Source organism: Carettochelys insculpta, chromosome 1, assembly GCF_033958435.1.
Source record: "Carettochelys insculpta isolate YL-2023 chromosome 1, ASM3395843v1, whole genome shotgun sequence".
In the NCBI taxonomy this organism is placed as follows: domain Eukaryota; kingdom Metazoa; phylum Chordata; order Testudines; family Carettochelyidae; genus Carettochelys; species Carettochelys insculpta.
The window spans coordinates 206,210,838-206,231,050 of NC_134137.1; the positions used below are offsets into that span (position 1 = coordinate 206,210,838).

At 41.9% G+C, this 20,213-nt stretch overlaps 1 protein-coding gene across 8 annotated transcripts in view; it reads right to left on the bottom strand.

Moving 5' to 3' along the window:
- The window catches only part of EPHA6 (EPH receptor A6), a 1,072,121-nt gene that overhangs the window by 450,674 nt on the left and 601,234 nt on the right, over positions 1 to 20,213 (bottom strand). Inside the window, exon 7 of one of the 8 annotated variants that reach the window (XM_074998378.1) lies at positions 16,874 to 17,371. The exons of 5 other annotated variants lie outside the window; for them this stretch is intronic. In XM_074998378.1, the coding sequence (XP_074854479.1) occupies positions 17,313 to 17,371 (59 nt within the window). In that variant the 3' untranslated portion in view covers positions 16,874 to 17,312. Of the gene's footprint in view, positions 1 to 16,873; positions 18,049 to 19,774; positions 19,876 to 20,213 lie in introns of those variants that run through there. 2 more of the 8 variants (XM_074998387.1, XM_074998406.1) reach the window with 2 other exon arrangements.

Genomic DNA, 20,213 nt, shown 5'->3' on the forward strand with positions numbered 1-20,213 from the left:
TATTGTGTCCAGTTTGGGCCCCCCCCAGTATAAAAAGGATGTGGACGTGCTGGAGCAGGTTCAGTGGAGGGCAACAAAAATGATTAAGGGGCTGGAGCAAAAGACCTATGAGGATAGGCTAAGGGATTTGGGCTTGTTTAGTTTACAGAAGAGAAGACTTAGGGGTGATTTAACAGCTCCTGAAAGGGAGCTCTAAAGAGGAGGGTGAGAAACTGTTCTCAGTGGTGTCAGATGGCAGAACAAGGAGTAATGGCCTGAAGTTAAAAAAAGGAGAGGTGTAGGTTAGATATGAGAAAAAACTACTTCACCAGGAGGGTGGTGAAGGACTGGAATGCGTTGCCTAGAGTGGTGGTGGATTCTCCATCCCTCGTGGTTTTTATATCCTGTCTTGACAAGGTCCTGGCTGGGATGACTTACATGGGGTTGATCCTGCTTGAAGCAGGGGGTTGGACTAGATGACCTCCTGAGGTCCCTTCTAGCCCTATGATTCTATGATTTCTATGATTTCACAATTTGAACCTCTCCAGCTACTGTATTTTTAAATCTCTTATTCTTGCAGTGCCACTGGAGGTATTCTGGACAGACATGACCAGCACCCTGACTCTCATGTTGAATGGTCATGTGTGGCATCACATATGTGCGGAATTACCTTGTGATACCAGGATACTGTACTAATGCTTTGGCAAGAGGAGTCCCATGAAAATGCCAAAAAAGCTGTCATAGCACAGTACAACAGTCACAAGTAAAACATGGCTATAATCATGTCTACTAAATACAAGAGAATAGTTTAAATCAGGTAAACGACTTTGGCTGACTGTTCACAGCGTCTTTTTATTAGTTTCCTTTTTTATGAATTTACCATTGGTAACATCACTGGATAGAAGGATGAAAACATTGTCTTATTTCCATAAAAATGGAAGAACTTATTAAATTAACTGAGTTTAAATTAAATGCATGCACTTATGAGGGGAGGATTCAAAGATAATTAAAATTTCAAGAAGATAAATTAAGCCGAGACAATTTTGTTAAGAAGCATCATGCTTTTCATTATTTAGATCAGAGTTCAGTCACCAATGAATATAATCAAAGCAAAAAGAAATTGAATCAGCAGTTTTTCATTTAACTTTGCTCATACACATGACACAAAGAGAGCCTGCCTCACTTGTAGGAAAGAAAAGTAGCTGAATCCCTTTGTTCAAAAAGTATGTCTTTAAAACACTCACGGTCAGGACTTCATTAAAAATTCACACGTGAGTCCCACCGTAATTTCACGGCATAGTTAGAGTAACACAGGATATGTTTAATATTTTCTTCCTAAAGAGAGCTGCTTGTGTCAAGATAAAATGTACTAATGTGAAGAATAGCAATATGATGGATGAACAGATTACAGAAGCACAAATTATTGAAAGCACAAGCATACACATCTAAAGGCATTCATACACACACACTAAAACTGGAAGACATATTGACTATGTATTTTCCATTCCACTCCTTAAACTGCAGTTTACATTGTACAAAAGAAAGTATGTTTCCAAGCTCCTTTCACATACTAAAATGATATAACATCAGTGGCTATTCTTCACTTCCCATGTCCTCTCTACATGCACATCTGCCTACCTGACATGCAGGCTTATGCCCTTTTCCCTACTCTGAATCTCATATTCTTTATTTTGGATTTGTGTAATAAGCTGTGACATGGCCCAGATGTTTTTTCCTTCCCCACAGAGTGCTTTGCTGAAAAAAAGTTATTATTTCTGTGTTGCAACTATCCTGCCAAATGAAAAATGTATTTTAAAAATTCTTATAGTATTTGATACCACCTCTCTTTAAGTCAGTGGAGAAAGTCTAACAGCCCTCAGTGTTAACCAGATCAAGAGTATGGTCATTAAATGCTACCACCACAGACACAAATGAGTTCCGTGCTGCTCCTAACAATTATTTATCAGGCACAAGTTGACTCTAATTAGGATCCAAATGACAGAATAATCTGAAGGAAGGCTCTCTTCACAGAATTTGTGATTGTGACACATGAAAAAGGAGTCATACAGCATTGACATTTTTTTCAAAAAGGCAACAAATTAAAGTTTCCCACTGGCAGTTTGAAATGCTGAGAAAGGTGAATTAGTTGAGGTCATAGAAAGGTGACCAACACAAGTGTATTACTAACAAAAGCAGGCTCCCTGACACAGGAGGGCAAAGGTGGCAACTGCCCTGGGGCCCAGCAATTCTAAAGGGCTCAAAGCTCCCAACTGCCACTGTCAGTAGTGGTGCCTGGAGCCCCAGGCCCTTTAAATCTCTACTGGAGTCCTGTGTGGAGCACTCTGGGCAGCTTATAGGGCTGGCTGAGGATGGAAGCAGCATGGTGTAGTCCTGGCAGTGCTGAGGACTGACTGCCTCAGGCCTGCCCCTTCTGCCCAAGTGCCCCCTCCAGGAGCACGGAGCTGTCTCACCCACCTCGCCCATGGACTCGGCAAGTCTGTCAGCTCCCCGAATGGAAACATTATCAAATGTACAAGGCCTCATGAATCCAATGACAAAGCAACTGTCTACCTCCAGCTTTTCTAATAAAAAAGCTGAAATAAATGCCCAGTGAACCAGACCGCTAACATTTTCCTCCTACATTTATATCCACCTTCAGTAAACACCCACACAGCTACATGGACCTGAGCAACCTTCTCAAAACCTTTTGACTTTCAGTCTTTCACGAGCAAGATTTCCCGTTCTATTACTATTAGTAAAAATCACATTCAGATAGTACTCACAAGATGCTAGATTGATTTCACATATGCATGAATGAATTCCATAATACAGAATGAGCAGAAAGTTGTCTTTCTGAAATAGTAGTTCATAGCTTTCAAATATATTCACAGTCTAAGAGGCCTGAACATTTTATTTATTAAATAGCCAGCTTTTAGTCATGCGTAAGGAAAAGCTTTGAAGGTGATAATGTGCTCTACTTAGTCATAAAACCAGACAAATAACATTTTAAAATTTGTACCAAAATAGCTCCTGTTCTTAAACTGTATATAATACTCTGTAGTTTGATTAACAAATGCTGAAGTTATGGAAAGGGTGTGCATTGTTGAAAGACTCAACGACATAAGCACAAGTGAATACATCAATAAGTGATGCATTGTGATGATACGCTGTGCTGATCTCTCCAGTTCAAATAGGGCTTGTAAAGAGACAGATGTACGGTAACTACCTGATTTACTACTTAGCAATTTAGTAAGCGATTGAAAGATACAATGCTAATTTCGCACAAAACATTTGCATTGATGTGTATGAGATACTAAAAAACAGCGTTCAAGTTAACCTTTCACGTCTCCCTTTCCATGATGGATGAAACAATCCCTGTATGTATATTGCCACAGAAGAAAGAACGTGCATCTGATGAAGTGAGTCTGTGCTCACGAAAGCTCACGCTCAAAACTTTTCTGTTAGTCTATAAGGTGCCACAGGACCCTTTGTTGCTGTTACAGATCCAGACTAACACGGCTACCCCTCCGATAGAAGAAAGTCTCGTTAGCTGACAGTTACAGTTGCTAGCAGTAATTCCAAAGACAATATGCCATTTCACACACCACTAAAAGTCACAGACATCACAAGCTAACCAAAATCCACAATTTTACATCCACTTCATACACAAATACCAAAACCAAAACAACTCACAGAAACCAGTGAGGGAAGGAGGAAGTTTTTGGGAGCATGGGACTAGAAGAAATCACAAATAGCTGTGACAGGGGCACAGAATTGGTGGAGATGGTGAACAAGGGGGACAGAAGTATATGACAGAGTAAGAGTGAAAAAAGAAACAAAGCAGAGCTGCGACTGGATACAAACATGAATTAGTGAGAAGGTGTGTGTAAGGGCATTAGAGGTTTCGTGTGATCCTTGAGAGGGATAGGAATCAGTAGGATAGACAGGAGTTATGGGGGGCAAAGTGGAATTGTGGGGAAAGTGGACAGGTTTGGGGCATGGAAAATGGGGCAAGAGGAAAGCCTAGGGAGAAGGTGGAATAGGGGTTCCTTGGAGGCAGTGGTTAGAATGTGGGGTGGGGTGGAGAAAAAGAGAGGGAAAGATGGAACTGATGGTCAGAATGGCCATGAAGAAGGTAGGAGAGGATATAAAGTAGGCAGGGGAGCCATTAACATTGCTAAGCAGAAGTGTGGGGGAGGGCGGCAAGGAAACCGCAATGGGTAGATGGGGATTTGAGGACTAGACATCCTCATCTACTAGCAGGCTGCGCCTGGGATAATGCAACAGTCCACAGTGTGCCCTTGTAGCCAAGAAGGCATATCTGGGGAGCATTAGATGTAGCATTTTCAGCAGATCTTGAGAAGTTATTATTCCAATTTACTCAGCAATTGGTGAGGCCACACCTGGAGTATTGCATGCAGTTCTGGGCCCCCAGTATAGAAAGGAAGTGGATGCATTGGAGCAGGTCCATCAGAGGGCAACAAAAATGATTAAGGGGCTGGAGCACACTATTAGGAGAGGCTGAGGGATGTAGGCTTATTTAATTTGCAGAAGAGAAGAGTGAGGGGCGATTTGATAGCTGCCTTTGACTTCCTGAATGGGGGATCTAAAGAGGATGGAGAGAGTCTGGCCTCAGTGATGACAGATGGCAGAACAAGGAGCAATGGTCTCAAGTTACAGTGGGAGAGGTGTAGGTTGGATATAAGGAAAAACTTTCACCAGGAGAGTGGTGAAGCTTTGGAATGCATTATTTATAGAGGTGATATGAATCTGGCAGTATTTTAAAGAAGTCTTATTGAAGGCAAAGGAACAAACCATCCTGATGCACAGTCAGAAAAGCAAACATGGTAGGCAACCAGCTTGGCTTACTAGGGAAATCCTTGGCAAGCTCAAACTCAAAAAGCACGTGTATAAGAAGTGGAAATTTACACAGATGACTAAGGAGGAGTACAAATATATGACTGGAGAATGCCGGGGAGTAATCAGGAAAGCAAAAGCACAATTTGAACTGCAGCTAGTAAGTAATGTGAAGGGTAACAAGAAGGGTTTCTACAGGCATGTTAACAATAGGAAGGTGATCAGAGAGGATGTGGAGTTGTTACTGTGTGAGGGAGTATCAGAGGGGTAGCTGAGTTAGTCTGTATCCTCAAAAGCAGCAAGAAGTGTCACCTTATAGACTAATAGATGTTTTGAAGCATAAGCTTTTGTGGGCAAAGACCTGCTTCGTCAGATGCTTGAGTGGGGGGCTCCAGAGGACGGTTTAAAGAGGGAGCTTCAGTCAAGGGGAGGGCCAGAGTTGAAAAGGTCTGTTCAGTCACAGAGGATGTGGCCCATTATCAGTAGCTAATGTGGAGGTGTGAACATCAAGAAAGGAGAAATCAGGTCAGTTCAGTCAGGGAGGATGTGTCCCATCATCAGTAGCTAATGTGTGAACATCAAGAGCAGAGAAACGGCTTTTGTAATTGGTTAACCACTCCTAGTCTCTGTTCAATCCTTGGTTGATGGTGTCAAATTTGCAAATGATTTGCAGCTCTGCAGTTTCTCTTTGGAGTCTGTTTTTGAAGTTTTCTTGCCATAGGATGGCTATTTTTAGATCTGTTACTGAGTGTCCAGGAAGTGTTCTCCTACAGGTTTTTGTATGTTACCATTCCCAATGTCCGATTTATGTCCATTTATTCTTTTATGTAGATACTCTCCAGATTGGCCAATGTAAATTGCAGTGGGGCATTGCTGGCACATGATGGAATATAGTATATAAGTAGATGTGTAGGTGAAAGAACCCTGATGGTGTGGTTGATGTGGCTAGGTCCTGTGATGGTATCGCTGGTGTAAATATGTAAGTAGAGTTGGCAGTGAGGTTGATTGCAGGGATTGGTTCTGGGTTTAGAGTTACCATGATATGGTCTATAGTTGCTGGTGAGGATGTGTCTAAGGTTGGCAGGCTGTCTGTAGGCGAGGACAGGCCCTGCCTCCCAATGTCTGCGAGAGTGAAGGATCGTTGTCCAGGATGGGTTGTGGATCACTGATGATGTGCTAGAGAGGTTTTAACTGGCTGTATGTGATGGTCAGTGGTGTTCTCTTGTTTTCCTTGTTGGGCCTGTCTTGTAGTAGGTGGCTTCTGGGTACATGTCTGGCTCTGTCAATCTGTTTCTTTATTTCCTTAGGTGAGCATTGTAGTTTCAGGAAAGCTTGGTAAATGTCTTGTAGATGTCGGTCTCTGTCTGAGGGACTGGAGCAAATGTGGTTGTACCTTGGTGCTTGTCTGTATACAACGGATCGTGCAGTGTGCCCTGGGTGGAAGCTGGAGGTGTGCAGGTCAGCATAAGGATCTGTGGGTTTCTGGTGTTAGCTGCGTCTACACGTGCACGCTACTTCGAAGTAGCGGCACCAACTTCGAAATAGCGCCCGTCGCGTCTACACGCGTCAGGCGCTATTTCGAAGTTAACTTCGACGTTAGGCGGCGAGACGTCGAAGTCACTAACCTCATGAGGAGATAGGAATAGCGCCCTACTTCGACGTTCAACGTCGAAGTAGGGACCGTGTAGACGATCCGCGTCCCGCAACGTCGAAATTGCTGGGTCCTCCATGGCGGCCATCAGCTGGGGGGTTGAGAGATGCTCTCTCTCCAGCCCCTGCAGGGCTCTATGGTCACCGTGGGCAGCAGCCCTTAGCCCAGGGCTTCTGGCTGCTTCTGCGGCAGCTGGGGATCTATGCTGCAGGCACAGGGTCTGCAACCAGTTGTCAGCTCTGTGTATCTTGTGTTGTTTAGTGCAACTGTGTCTGGGAGGGGCCCTTTAAGGGAGCGGCTGGCTGTTGAGTCCGCCCTGTGACCCTGTCTGCAGCTGTGCCTGGCATCCCTATTTCGGTGTGCTACTTTGACGTGTAGACGTTCCCTCGCTGCGCCTATTTCGATGTTGGGCTGAGCAACGTCGAAGCTGAACATCGACGTTGCCGGCCCTGGAGGACGTGTAGACGTTATTCATCGAAATAGACTATTTCGATGTCGCAACATCGAAATAAGCTATTTCGATGTTGGCTGCACGTGTAGACGTAGCCATAGGGTGGTATTTATGTGACCATCACTTATTTGCACAGTATTGTCCAGGAAGTGGATCTCTTGTGTGGACTGGTCCAGGCTGAGGTTGATGGCGGGGTGGAAACTGTTGAAATCATGGCAGAACTGTGTGGAGGAAGTAACCTAGTGACAGACGATGCCGGAAAATCTGAAGTACTCAATGTTTTTTCGCCTCAGTCTTCATGGACAAGATCAGTTCCCAACCAACGGCACTAAGCAATGCAGTATGTCAAGGAGACGGGCGTCACTCGGTGGGGAAAGAACAGGTTAAGAGCTACTTAGAAAGGCTAGTGGTACACAAATCCACATGTCCAGATTTCATGTATTGAAGAGTACTGAGGGAGTTGGCAGATGTTATTGCAGAGCCTTTGGCCATTTTCTTTGAAAACACATGGAGATCATGACAGATCCGAGATGATTGGAAAAAGGCAAATGTAGTTCCCATCTTTAAAAAAGGAAAGAGGGACAACCCAGGCAACTACAGATTGGTCAGCTTTACCTCAGTCCCCAGAAAAATCACTAACAGAGAGACAGCTGTGCTAGTCTATGTACTATCAAAACAAAAAAGCAGTCCAGTAGCACTTTAAAGTTCTGAGGGAGTTGGGAGATGTTATTGCAGAGCTTTTTTGTTTGACAAAAACACTCCTGGACTGCTTTTTTTTTTGACAGAAAAATCAGAGAGCAGATCCTTAAGGAATCCATTCTGGAGCACTTAGAAGAGGGGAAAGTGATCAAGAGCAGTCAACATGGACTCACCAAGGGCAACCCAATTTGATTAGCTTCTATGATGAGGCTCTGTGGATATGGGAAGTCAATGGATGTGATATACCTTGACCTTAGGAAAGCTTTTGATACAGTCTCCCACAACATTCTTGCCCATAAGTTAAGGAAGTATAAATTGTACACATGGACTGTGAGATGGATACAAAGCTGGCTTGATGGACGGGCCCAATGGGTAGTAGTCAATGGCTCAATGTCTGGTTGGTAGGCAGTTTCAAATGGAGTGCCCCAAGGATCAGTTCTAGGGCCAGTACTTTTCAACATCTTTATTAAGGGCCTGGCTGAGGGGATGGATTTCACCCTTGGCAAATATGCGGGTGACGTTTTGGAGAGTAGGGAGAGGTTCCAGAGTGACCTAGATAAATTGGAGGATTGGGGCAAAAGAAATGTGATGAGGTTTAACAAGGAGAAGTGCAGAATCCTGCACATGGGATGGAAGACTCTTAAGCACGGTTACAGGCTGGAGACTGACTGTCTAAGTAGCAGTGCAAAAGAAAAGGACCTGGGGATTACAGCAGATGAGAGGCTGGATATGAGTCACCAGTGTGCCCTGCTAGCCAAAAAGGCTAATGGCATACTAGGGTGCATTAGAAGAAGCATATTCAGCAGATCTAGAGAAGTTATTATTCCCCTCTGCTCGGCACTGGTGAGGCCACATCTGGAGTATTGCGTCCAGTTCTGGGCCTCACAGTATAGAAAGGATGTGGACGCATTGGAACAGATTCAGTGGAGGCTAACAAAAATTGTTAAGGGGCTGGAGTACATGACCCTTGAGGATTTGGGCTTATTTAGTTTGCAGAATAGAAGACTGAAGGGCGATTTGATAACCTTCTTCAACTTCCTGAAAGGGGGCTCTCAAGAGGATGGAGAGAGACTGTTCTCAGTGGTGACGCATGGTAGAACAAGGAGCAAAGGTCTGAAGTTACAGAGGGAGAGGTGTAGGTTGGATATTATGAACAACTATTTCACCAGGAGGGTGACGAGGTACTGGAATGCATTACCGGGAGAGGTTTTAACTGCTGGCTTGACATAATCACGGCTACGATGATTTAGATGGGGTTGATCCTGCTTTAGGTTGGGGGCTGGACTAGATGACCTCCTGAGCTCCATACTTCCTCTTTTGCTCCAGTACAGAAGTTTCCAAAGAGTAACGGATCTTAAAATTATTTTGCATACGCTGAAACATTGAGGCTTCCTCTGTGTGAAAGGTTCAGTGTGAAATGCTAATAGTTTCTGATTCTGAATCTTATGTTATAACATCAAATTCAGCTTTGAGAGTTCCTTTTAAAGATGTTTTGCTTTCCTATTGCAAACAAATCTTACGATTTTTGTAAATCACTATAGGAACATTCTTAGTACAAAACCATAATCAAAGCAAAGGTCATATTAGGTCTTACATAGTTTTGCAGCCCTGGATGTATGCATCAGATCAGATCAGGGATCAAGACATCAGAAAGTGGAAACCATTAGCCAACATATTTCTGAACACAATACTGCCCACTCACATCTCTGTACACAGTGGACATAAAGTAAAATAAAGGAAAGACTAATTTAAGGAAATTGTGATTTACAACATCTCTTGTTCTTTAAGGTCACATTCTCTTAAAGAGCAATTGATCATTCTAGCACTTGATGCCACAAGAACAGTTGACAGTAACTGTAATACATATATATAATCATTACTGACTAGATATATAACACACATGCACACCCATCTCCTGCCAATAACTGCAACCTAGTTACAAAAACTCTAATGCTTCCTTCAATTTGCTTTCTCATTTTAGACTGGCAAATACATTTGCAAAGGAAAGTCACCTTCACATCCACACAGGCACAACTACACAGACAGAAAATGCTCGTTGCTTCAATCAGAATAATTTTTAATAGCGCTTTCCTATTTTCCGATATGTCAGATAGGACTGCGGCAAAGGTAAGAAGTAGCTTTTTGATGCCTTTTCCAATCATCATGTTAGTATTTATTTCAAGCTAGCAATTAACTTCCTGCCTAATTTGTCACACTTAATTTGAAATCAAGCATGCAGTGATGTTTAGGGCTATAGACATGGCACTTGTGTTTGGCTGAGGCACTAGCCACTAGCACGCTCAATTTATCACTTTTAATTTCAGCTCTCTTGTCAATAATGTCCATTCTTAAAAGCTGTGACGGGCACTTATGGATTTCAAAATCAAAGTGAAAATAAATTACAGTTAAGAAATCAGCAGGTCAGATCAATGAAAAACTGTTTTATAACTGGGTGTACTGCAGTTAAATCTCAGACACCTGACAGAAAGAGTTTAGTGCTCCAAAAAGGGCTCCCCCCACTAAACACTCTCAGAATATGTTTTCACTACCAAATAAGCCACCTGGAAGTGTGCATAGGTAGGCTGTCACTGGTATATACTCAGGGCATACAGGCTGTTTACACTTGCATTCCTCTTTTGAAAGAGGCATGCAAATGAGGTGCCTCAAAAGAGCTTCTTTCAAAAGAAGAAAAGCAGTGTAGACGCAGCTCTTTAGATAGTAATCCCCATGTTTGAAAGAACCATTCTTCCTTAAAATTAAAAAAAAGAAGGGCTCTTTCAAAGATGGGGTTTACGTTCAAAAGAGCCATGCCTACACTGCTTTTCATCTTTTGTAGGAAGAATATGCAAATGAAGCATCAGATACACACATCTGCACCTCATTTGCATTTTCAATTTCCCTCATTTGCATGCCTCTTTCGAAAGGGGAATGCAAGTGTAGACACAGCCACTAAGAAGTAAGAGCCTGAAGGTAAAGTGTGTTCAGTTAGCAGAGCACTGCTATCCTATTAATGCAATCTAAGGAGTGAGTTATTGCTTTTGATGCGAGATTGTTTTTACATTGCATTAAAAGAAATCTTTTAAAAAGTTATTTAGAAACAGATGGTATATACTCTTCCAGTAGAAACAGAAAAAACAGAATTTAGTAGAAAGGGATTATAAATACCTTTTAGCAACTGTTCAGAATGTAAACGCTTGTTTTCTTTTCCTGGCCTTCTTTCTCTCTTTCTGCTTTTGGGGTTATGGAGTCAAAGGAAGAACTCTGAAAATCTGGGGCTGTTACCCCTCAGAGCCCACATCTACAATTACCAAAAACTTTGAAAAGATCGAAGAATACTAATGAGGCACTGAAATGAGCTCATAGGAATTAGGGGATTTCGATGTTGGTGGGGTCCTTCCAAAAAGGACCCCGGTGTAGATGAGCTGCGTGGGAGTGACATGTGGCAATTTTGAAGTGCCGCAGCCAGCGGCATGCCAATGAGGTGCTGAATATGCATTTCAGTGCCTCATTAGTATTCTTCGATCTGGCCATTACCATGGCCTTTTTGAAGTTTTTGGTAAGTATAGACACAGCCAGAGTCTGTAGCCAGTTTCATCTCTCTCATATAAAAAAATCAAACAGCTCAATTTATCTGGAATGCTAGAAAGGAACTTTAACATGGCTGAAAGGACCACACACACACACACACACACCTGCTCTGCTGCTGGTCTCTTCTGTAGGAAGCACCTTGCAAACATTATTTGCTTGTTCAGCTCTTTATTCACCTTCCTCTTCCCCAACTGTATCTCAAGATCCCTGCAATCTTTTTACCAATAATAAATTATACAGGTTGAACCTCTCTAGTCCGGCACCCTTGGGACCTGACCGGTGTCGAATAAGAGAATTTGCCTGACCACGGTGGCCAATATTGTGTAGCACATTGACAACACTTCCACTCTTTATTGGGCTCTCAGAAGACACTGGTAATTTAGGGGTAAATTACAGCTACTGAACACTGAGAGCTGGGACTGGTGACTGTAAACTAACTTTATGGGACCACAGGAAACTTGGCCATTCCCATGATAAGTGGTCATCCAGCTAACGAAAATCATGACAGATTATGGATACTGCTGGATGAAAGAAGTGCTAATTGGTCAGCAAGCATTCCCCAGCTCCCAAGATTTAATCTAATGCAGGGGCCACATGGAGCCACTTTTAGCTTTGTTCCTGCATCACACTCTACCCATCTCACCTAGGAAGGGGAACCTGCTGTGGCAAATGTTGCAGGTCGAGCCAATATTCTGCTTAGAATGTTCAGGAAGAAATTTTTATCCCATGGGCCAAAGGGCAGAGGGCAAAGCAGGTTTTTACCTTCCCTTGCAGCACCTTCTGACCACAGTGTGTTAAACAGGAACATGCTTTGTACCTAACTGAAATACTGGGAGACAGTTATTTTTATTGCAACTTGCAGCTGATTTCTAGTGAGATTAAGAGGACAAAATGAGTGATTCCTAGAAATATAAGACCTGGGATTTTGGTGATGTGCTCAACCTATGATATCCAGTACTTGAATTCTGACAGTAATTAGAACTGAACTCCTTTTGAAGCAACCAGATACCCCAAATTATTGGAAACTTTTAATAATTTTTGGTTGAGAAGTCACCTGCACTAGCTGTCTTCATCTCTCAGAACAGATACTGTGCTCCACTTATGTCTAAATCAAGAATTGCCTCTATCTATATCCATGTATATGGTGTTTTCCAAATAACTTTAAATAACTTTAAAGACCACAGAGATCATTACAAACTGTAATCAACTTGATTATGATCAGGGTCATTTGCATTACAGCTAATAAATCTGTGAGAGTATTGTTTGGAGACGAGACTATCGACTCAGTGAACAATCAGAAGGTGCAGGCAGAGAAGAGTTTTATATAGAGGCTTGTATACCTGTACAGTGTGGAACTCATAGGCCAAATCTACACTAGCCCCCTCCTTTCAGAAGGGGCATGGTAATGAAGGATTTCAGCAGATGCTAATAAGGAGCTCCCAAGAATATGCAGCACCTCATTAGCATAATGGCGGCCACGTGCAATTCAAAAGTGCTGCTTTCAAAATGCACACCACCCGTTTAGACGGGCATCTTTTGGTAGGACTCCAGGACTTCGAAAGGCCCTTCTTCCTAAAACCAAATGAGAAGAAGGGGCTTTCTAAGTCACAGGGCCTTTTGAAAGGCCCCTGTCTACATGGGTGGTGTGCATTTTGAAAGTGGCATTTTCAAATTGCATGCAGCTGCCATTATGCTAATGAGGAGCTGCATATTCATGCAAGTGCATCATGAGCATCTACCAAAATCCCTCATTACCATGCTCCTTCTGAATGGCTGGAGCTAGTGTAGATGCAGCCATAGTGCATCTAACCCATGCAACATTCATCCATGGTTCCAGCCATGCAACTGGATCTGCTGGCACGAATCACTGAGATGCCTCACTGAAGTAAACATGGTTCATTCAGAGCTCAAGAATCCACACTTGTTTGCAGGATTGGAGTTATGCATGCATGTGAGTGGATTCAAAAGGCACATAAACATACACTATTTTAAGTAGGGTAATATACCCGCTGAGAGAATCCAGAGAGACCTGGATAAATTGGAGGACTGGGCCAAAAGAAATCTGATGTTGTTCAACAAGGAGACATGTAGAGTCCTGCGCCTAGGGTGGAAGAATCCTAAGCATTGTTACAGGCTAGGGACAGACTGGCTCAGCAGCAGTATGATGGAAAGGGACCTAGGGGCTATGGTGGATGAAAGGCTGGATATGAGTAAGCAGTGTGCCCATGTAGCCAAGAAGGCTAACGGCATACAAGGGTGCATTAGGAGGAGCTTTTTGAGCAGATCTAGAGAAGTAGTTATTCCTCTCTATTCGGCACTGGTGAGGCCACATCTTCAATATTGTGTCCAGTTTTGGGACTCCCAGTACAAAAAGGATGTGGATTTGCTGGAGCAGGTTCAGTGGAGGGCGACAAAAATGATTAAGGGGCTGGCGCACAAGACCTATGAGGATAAGCTGAGGGATTTGGGCTTGTTTAGTTTACAGAAGAGAAGACTTAGGGGTGATTTAATAGCAGCCTTCATCTTCCTGAAGGGGAGCTCTAAAGAGGAGAGTGAGAAACTGTTCTCAGTGGTGTCAGATGGCAGAGCAAGGACTAACGGTCTGAAGTTGAAGAGGGATAGGTGTAGGTTAGATATTAGGAAAAACTACTTCACCAGGAGGGTGGTGAAGCATTGGAATGCGTTGCCTAGAGAGGTGGTGGATTCTCCATCCCTTGAGGTTTTTAAGTCCCAGCTGGACAAGGCCCAGGCTGTGATGACCTAGTGGGGGTTGATCTTGCTTGAAGCAATGGCTGGACTAGATGACTTCCTGAGGTCCCTTCCAGCCCTATGATTCTGTCATTCTGTACCAAATGCATCCTACAAACTCTATTTCAAAAATCAAGGTGGCCGACAATAAAACTATCACAGTTACACTAAGATAATTTTAGACCTAAAGCAGAAATTTACTTCTAGCTAATAAATCTCTAGGATTTCATTACCCACTATATAGATTTGTCAAATGCACAGGAATAAGAGGTATAATAATATGCAGATCTCGCATAAAAGTTTGAGTTGTGTTTGTAAACTTCATATTCAAATGGTAGACACAATATTACTGTTATTGTTGAAACTATCCTTAAAAGACCTTCTTACCTGCAATTATTGTAAGAGAAGCTAATAACCATGCTCAACAGATCCATGTAATCCATCCATAAAACCACAGTTCTAAGTAAAGATGACCAACTATGTAAAAAGGCGAAGCTTCCAATAATATTAAGAGAAATTTTTAAATATAATGGGACAAAAAGGCCAAAACTATGGTAACCTTACCACATGGGTCAAGAGGTTACATGAATGAGCATGACTTTACAGGAGCAGGTACTTATTTTACATCAAGAAATCAGAATTACATGTATATCTTTTGGTAGGTTGAATCACACATAGTACCACAACAGTGTATTTCTACTTCTGTTACACTGGTGAATAATAACCTTTTGAAATAAATGTTGCATTTTTGTACATCTGCTATATTGCAAATACACCAGGAACCACAGCTTAAAAATAAATCAGTATCCACAACAGGGACAGATTTTCAAAATAGCTCAGCTCTTTTTTTACATAGCTAAATTAAGTGGGCAGATGCACAAGAACCCTGGTGCTTCCTCTCTCCCCTTCAACACACCTCACTGAGCTGCCTAACTAGGAGCTGAACACTCTTGATAATCCTAAAAAGACTCAGGCTGAACTTTCCGCATCGTGAGAAGTTACAACTCAAATGCTCATTCTGAGTATTCCCATTAAGTGGAACACAGGAATAAATCATCAGAGGATCAGGACCTTTTTCAAGTGTCTGGGATGGGAGCTATTTGGTGCTGAGATCTTTTGAAAAAATCTAGCTCTCAAAGTAATTAATATTCCATATTTCACTTTTATATAAGGCAATATGCACTGTTCATATCAGGCACTGGAACTGAGGCAAAGGTGATGAGGTAATATCTTTTGCTGGACCAGCTTCTTTTGGTGTAGACATAAGCTTTAAAACCTACATAGAAAAAGAGTTTTAAGGAAACTCAAAGCCCTGTTTCACCAACAGCTTTTATTGGACTAATTTCTGTCACCTCACCCACCTTGTGTTTCTAATATCCTATGACATGGCTATAACTCACTACCTAAGCACTTAAGATGTTTAGTAATCTCTGCCGTACTTCAGACATGTAGGAAGATGGTTTAAATCATACTGGCTACATTTACACTAGCACACTATGTCGAAGTAGCCTATTTCGACGTAAGAACATCGAAATAGGCTACTTCGACGCATATCGTCTACACATCCTCCAGGGCTGGTGCCATCGACGTGCAATGTCAAAGTAGCGACGAAGAACGTCGAAAGCAGCCGCCCCGGAAGGAAATGTGGAGCATCCACACACACAAGTGCTCCCCGTCGAAATAAGGAGCCAGCAAAGCCCCAAGCTGCTCCCTTAAAGGGCCCCTCCCAGACACACTCGGCCTGCACAACATGAGATCCACAGAACCGACAACCGGTTGCAAACCCCGTGCACGCAGCATGGACCCCCAGCTGCAGCAGCAGCAGCCAGAAGCCCTCAGCTAAGACCATAGAGCCCCGCAGGGGCTGGACAGAGCATCTCTCAACCCCTCAGCTGATGGCTGCCATGGAGAACCCCGCTATTTCGACACAGTGGGACGTGGATCGTCTACACATGCCCTACTTCGACGTTGAACGTCGAAGTAGGGCACTATTCCCATATTCGGATAGGAACAACGATTTCGACGTCTCGCCGCCTAACGTCGATTTCATCATCGAAATAGCTCATGGCATGTGTAGACGCGATGCGTACTATTTTGACATTGTGCTGGCTACTTCAAAGTAGCTGGCTAGTGTAGATGCACCCACTGTAATGTATTTAGTGTAACATGTCGGGATCTTACTCGTGAATTTTTTATTTGTAATTGTCAATTATACCAAGAAGCTACATCTACATGAGAAGCCTCTGTCGACAGAAGTCACTGTCAGAAGGGATTTTCTGGCAAAACTTCTGTCAACGGATTGCATCTACGCATAAAAGCAGATCAAAAGAGCAATCTGCTCTGTTGACAGAGAGCAGCCAGACTGCCCAGCCCTCTCTCAACAGAAGCCCTGTCTGTCGACAAAAGGGCCCCAGGGAACCTACATGGCTGTTCTGTTGACAGAACGCTGCCAAGATAGGCATCATACCTGAATTGGGAGAGGTATGATGCTGCCGATAGATGTGCTGGGCTGGGTTTTGCTGTCAAAGAGCATTTTGCCTGTAGATTCTCTGTGTTTTTTCCCGACAAAAGCCCAGTTTTGCCAGGAAAAGCCTCTTCTGTAAATGTAGCAAAAGTAAACAGATTTATGTGCGTCACTAGTGAAACTTTATTTTTGAAAAAAAAAATTGTCTTTGCAACAACCTTATAATTGTGACTAAATATTATAACATTATTGCAATATATCAAAATAATTAAAATAACATTATTTCATTATTGGAAAATAACCCTTCCGATAGAGGAACCTAGTGAATCTGAATTAGCAATTAATTAGTTTAAAATGAGTGTCAAATCATTAATTCCTTTATTATAAAACCTGATTTTTATACAATTATCTCTCAGTGTGTGTACTTTATATCAACTGAAAATGTAAATTATACTTAATTATAACAGAACTTAATTGGGGAGTTTAATTAAACACTACCAACTGAAGAAATAAATAAAACTGACCTGATCATAATACCAATATATTCAGTATTGAAAAAAATAGTAATTGCACATACTGCATAAATTAGTGATGCCTAAACATGTCAGGTTTATTCCTCACTAGTTTGAAGAAAGCACACATTTAATGTTGGGAAATTTAACTGTTGAATATATGCTTAAAACTACTCATTCATTATTCTTAACAATATCTAGAGACACACTGCCATTTTCAAAATAATAGGTAAAAGCTGGTCTCTAACAATATTCTGTCTACATTTGCAGGAGCTAAACAAGATCAGTATCCAGAACAGAATCACGTTAAGTTTATGTGCAACACGAAGAGCTGAATGCATACCACTCACTGAAGTATGATTTTCAGAGATGAGCACTCACTAAGGCAAATGACACCAGAGGAAACTGCACTTGCTCACCACCTATGAAAATCGGACCATAAATATCACAGTGTAAATAGACTGGAGAAAAAAGCAATGATTTTTTCCCCTTTTAAAAAGAGAAGATACAGAAGACAGATAAATGTCCAAGTTGGTTTTAAAGTCTCTATCCATGCAAAATGACATATGCGGATGGGTCTGCTGCACCCAATGCTGAGTCCCGTCCACAGATTGGTAGGAAGTGATTTAGATTACGGTATATTGTTATTGTAATGCTCTGACCATGCACTGATCTCAATAGGGCTACACGTGTACTGGTATGATTCATTGTCTGCACCCAACTGAAAGTTCTAACTGAGGTCATTGGAAGGACTCCCACTGACTTAATGAGAGCTGCATGGGAACATTAGTCACTAGACATCAAAATCTGGCCATGAAGATCTGTCAGACAGTCCATCATCTTTGTCAGATGTGTCTGTGGCCTCAGACTAATAGAATATTGTCATTTCATATACAAGCCAACACTGGAACGGGCACGCTTAATGGCAATTCCATCAAGAGACCAAGGATTAAACGGTTTCTCAGGTGGTCTCTCAGGGTCAGCATCAAAATATATTGGTGGTCTTGCATATCAAAGCTCCTATCTCAACCTATTCTGAGCAATAGGTTCGAGGTTTAATCTTCATGCTGCTGTTATTCTGTTACCATCACGAATGTCTCTTAAAAACAAAACCAAAATACACCATAATTTTCTAAAGCAAATAAACTTTTCTTGATAAGTGAGTATTGTGCTTCTTCTTTAACTGTCTCTTATTTTCAGGAGATTTTAGTTACCTTCCACGATTAATGTATTTATATATAAAGATCAATAGATTAGAAGAGCTGACACAGGGGATCTCAAATATCAGTAATATGTTGTCTTATATTACACTCCTTTTTACTAATACATCAAGCCATACCTACAAAAGTGGCAATGACAAGTCATAACATAACAACAACACTGATATTAGTTAAGAGTGCACCACCACAAAAAAAAACACAGACTCAGTAAAACAGAAAAAAAGCAGAAGACAACTTCAAATCAGTTCTATACAGTGAATGACAGTGCTATTCTAATACAAAATACACGGAGCAAAAATAAATATTGTTATATTCTCTGTTAGGAAAAGATAACGTGGCCTGTCACCACTGAATTTTAGATCAAACTTCCTGAATTCTACTAACTTAAATCCAGAACAATCTTTTCTAGTCCTTAGTGAACTTCAATTACAGAATAAAAATTGATATTAGGTAACAACCATAATAATGGAATTCAAAAAAAAAAGGTCCACCATTTCATTTAAGCATATATGAACCAACTATCTGAACCAGTAAATTTGTTTCTAGACAAATTGGTCATTTATTTCTAAAATGTAACATACTGATTTCGAAACTGACTAAACTGCTCGTCGACAGTTTGCAAGATTAGAGATTAGCTGCTTGTATTGCATATATCATAATTTATGAATCACTTAAATAATATGCATTAATCGTTAATTCTTTTATACAATTATGAATCAAGCTAATGATTTAGAAGCTGTTGCAGATACTATTTAAGACACACACAAAAGCTATCGTAGGCTTTATTTTCAGTAGAGTGAATTCTGTGGGAAATTATAGTCCATCCAGCTTTGGTTGCTGCAGTTTAAACATTAATAGAGTGCATATTTGGATGGTCTAGGAACACACAACTAATGTAACCACAAACACAGTCACACAAAAAGTATTGTTTGTGTGATGAATTATAAGATACACTCACACAGCCATTTATACAACCTGAGAATCCATGCACTGGCCAACGCTATATTCATACTCTCTTAACCAAGAAATTCATAGAATTGGGTGAGACTCTTAATAAGCAGTCATCAAAGAGAGGCTGTCCCTCAATGAGCTCATCCTCCTTTGCAGTCTTCCAATCTGAGGAACCATTTTTTACATTGTTTTGACTGCACTGAAAATGTTATGCATACAGCAAGTAGTTTTCAACACTCTTTTCATGTATTTACATACCTTGGCTACGTCTACATTGGCATACTGCTGCCACCAGGGTAATGCAAATAAGGGTGCTTGCGAACGCAAATGAGGCACTAATTTACAACTTGCATGCCTCATTTGCATACTCACATGATTGCTGTCCTCCCAGCCCCTTATCCTTGTCAAAAATGAGGGCTGTCAACAAGCGGGCTTTTGGTTGACAGTACCAGTGTGGAGGAAGTTGGATGTGTGGTTGTGTCCATGACAGACTACAGTACCACGGCCCTGGTTTGGTTGCAGGTTGTGTATATTGAGAATGCGTACATGTCATCTTTTGCATCTGTCCCACATACGAAAACAGTACAGAATATTCCTCCTCCTCCGCCTCCTCCTCCTCGCTGGGGGAGGGTGGTGCCATCCTCAGAGGGAAAAGGGAACAGTGCTGTGATTCCAGAGAAAAGAATAGTGATAGAGGGAGTTCATGTGTGAGTAGCGGTGACTCAGACATGTCTAATCTAATGATATCTGCATTCCTGGGGAGAAGAAAGGAGCATCATGAGTTCTGGAAGTTACAATGGTTCCATGGGGGAGTGCATTTTCTCAACAGCCAGCAGGTGGAGTCAAGGGGGAATCAAGGGCTTATTCAGTGCTGACTGTCTAGTCATCACTGGAGGGCCTATAGATGCTGAGATGCCAACACTGATAGAGATGCCAATGTTCACAGTTTTGTTAGTGCCGCAGTGCCTGAAGATGATTGGTCAGGGCAATCAGCATTATTTTTGAGTCTCATGCCACATCTAAGAAAGTGCAGTCACTGGTAGGTCTGCTAACATTAATCGTTTCACAGATGCAATCTTTTTATTATTTCTAT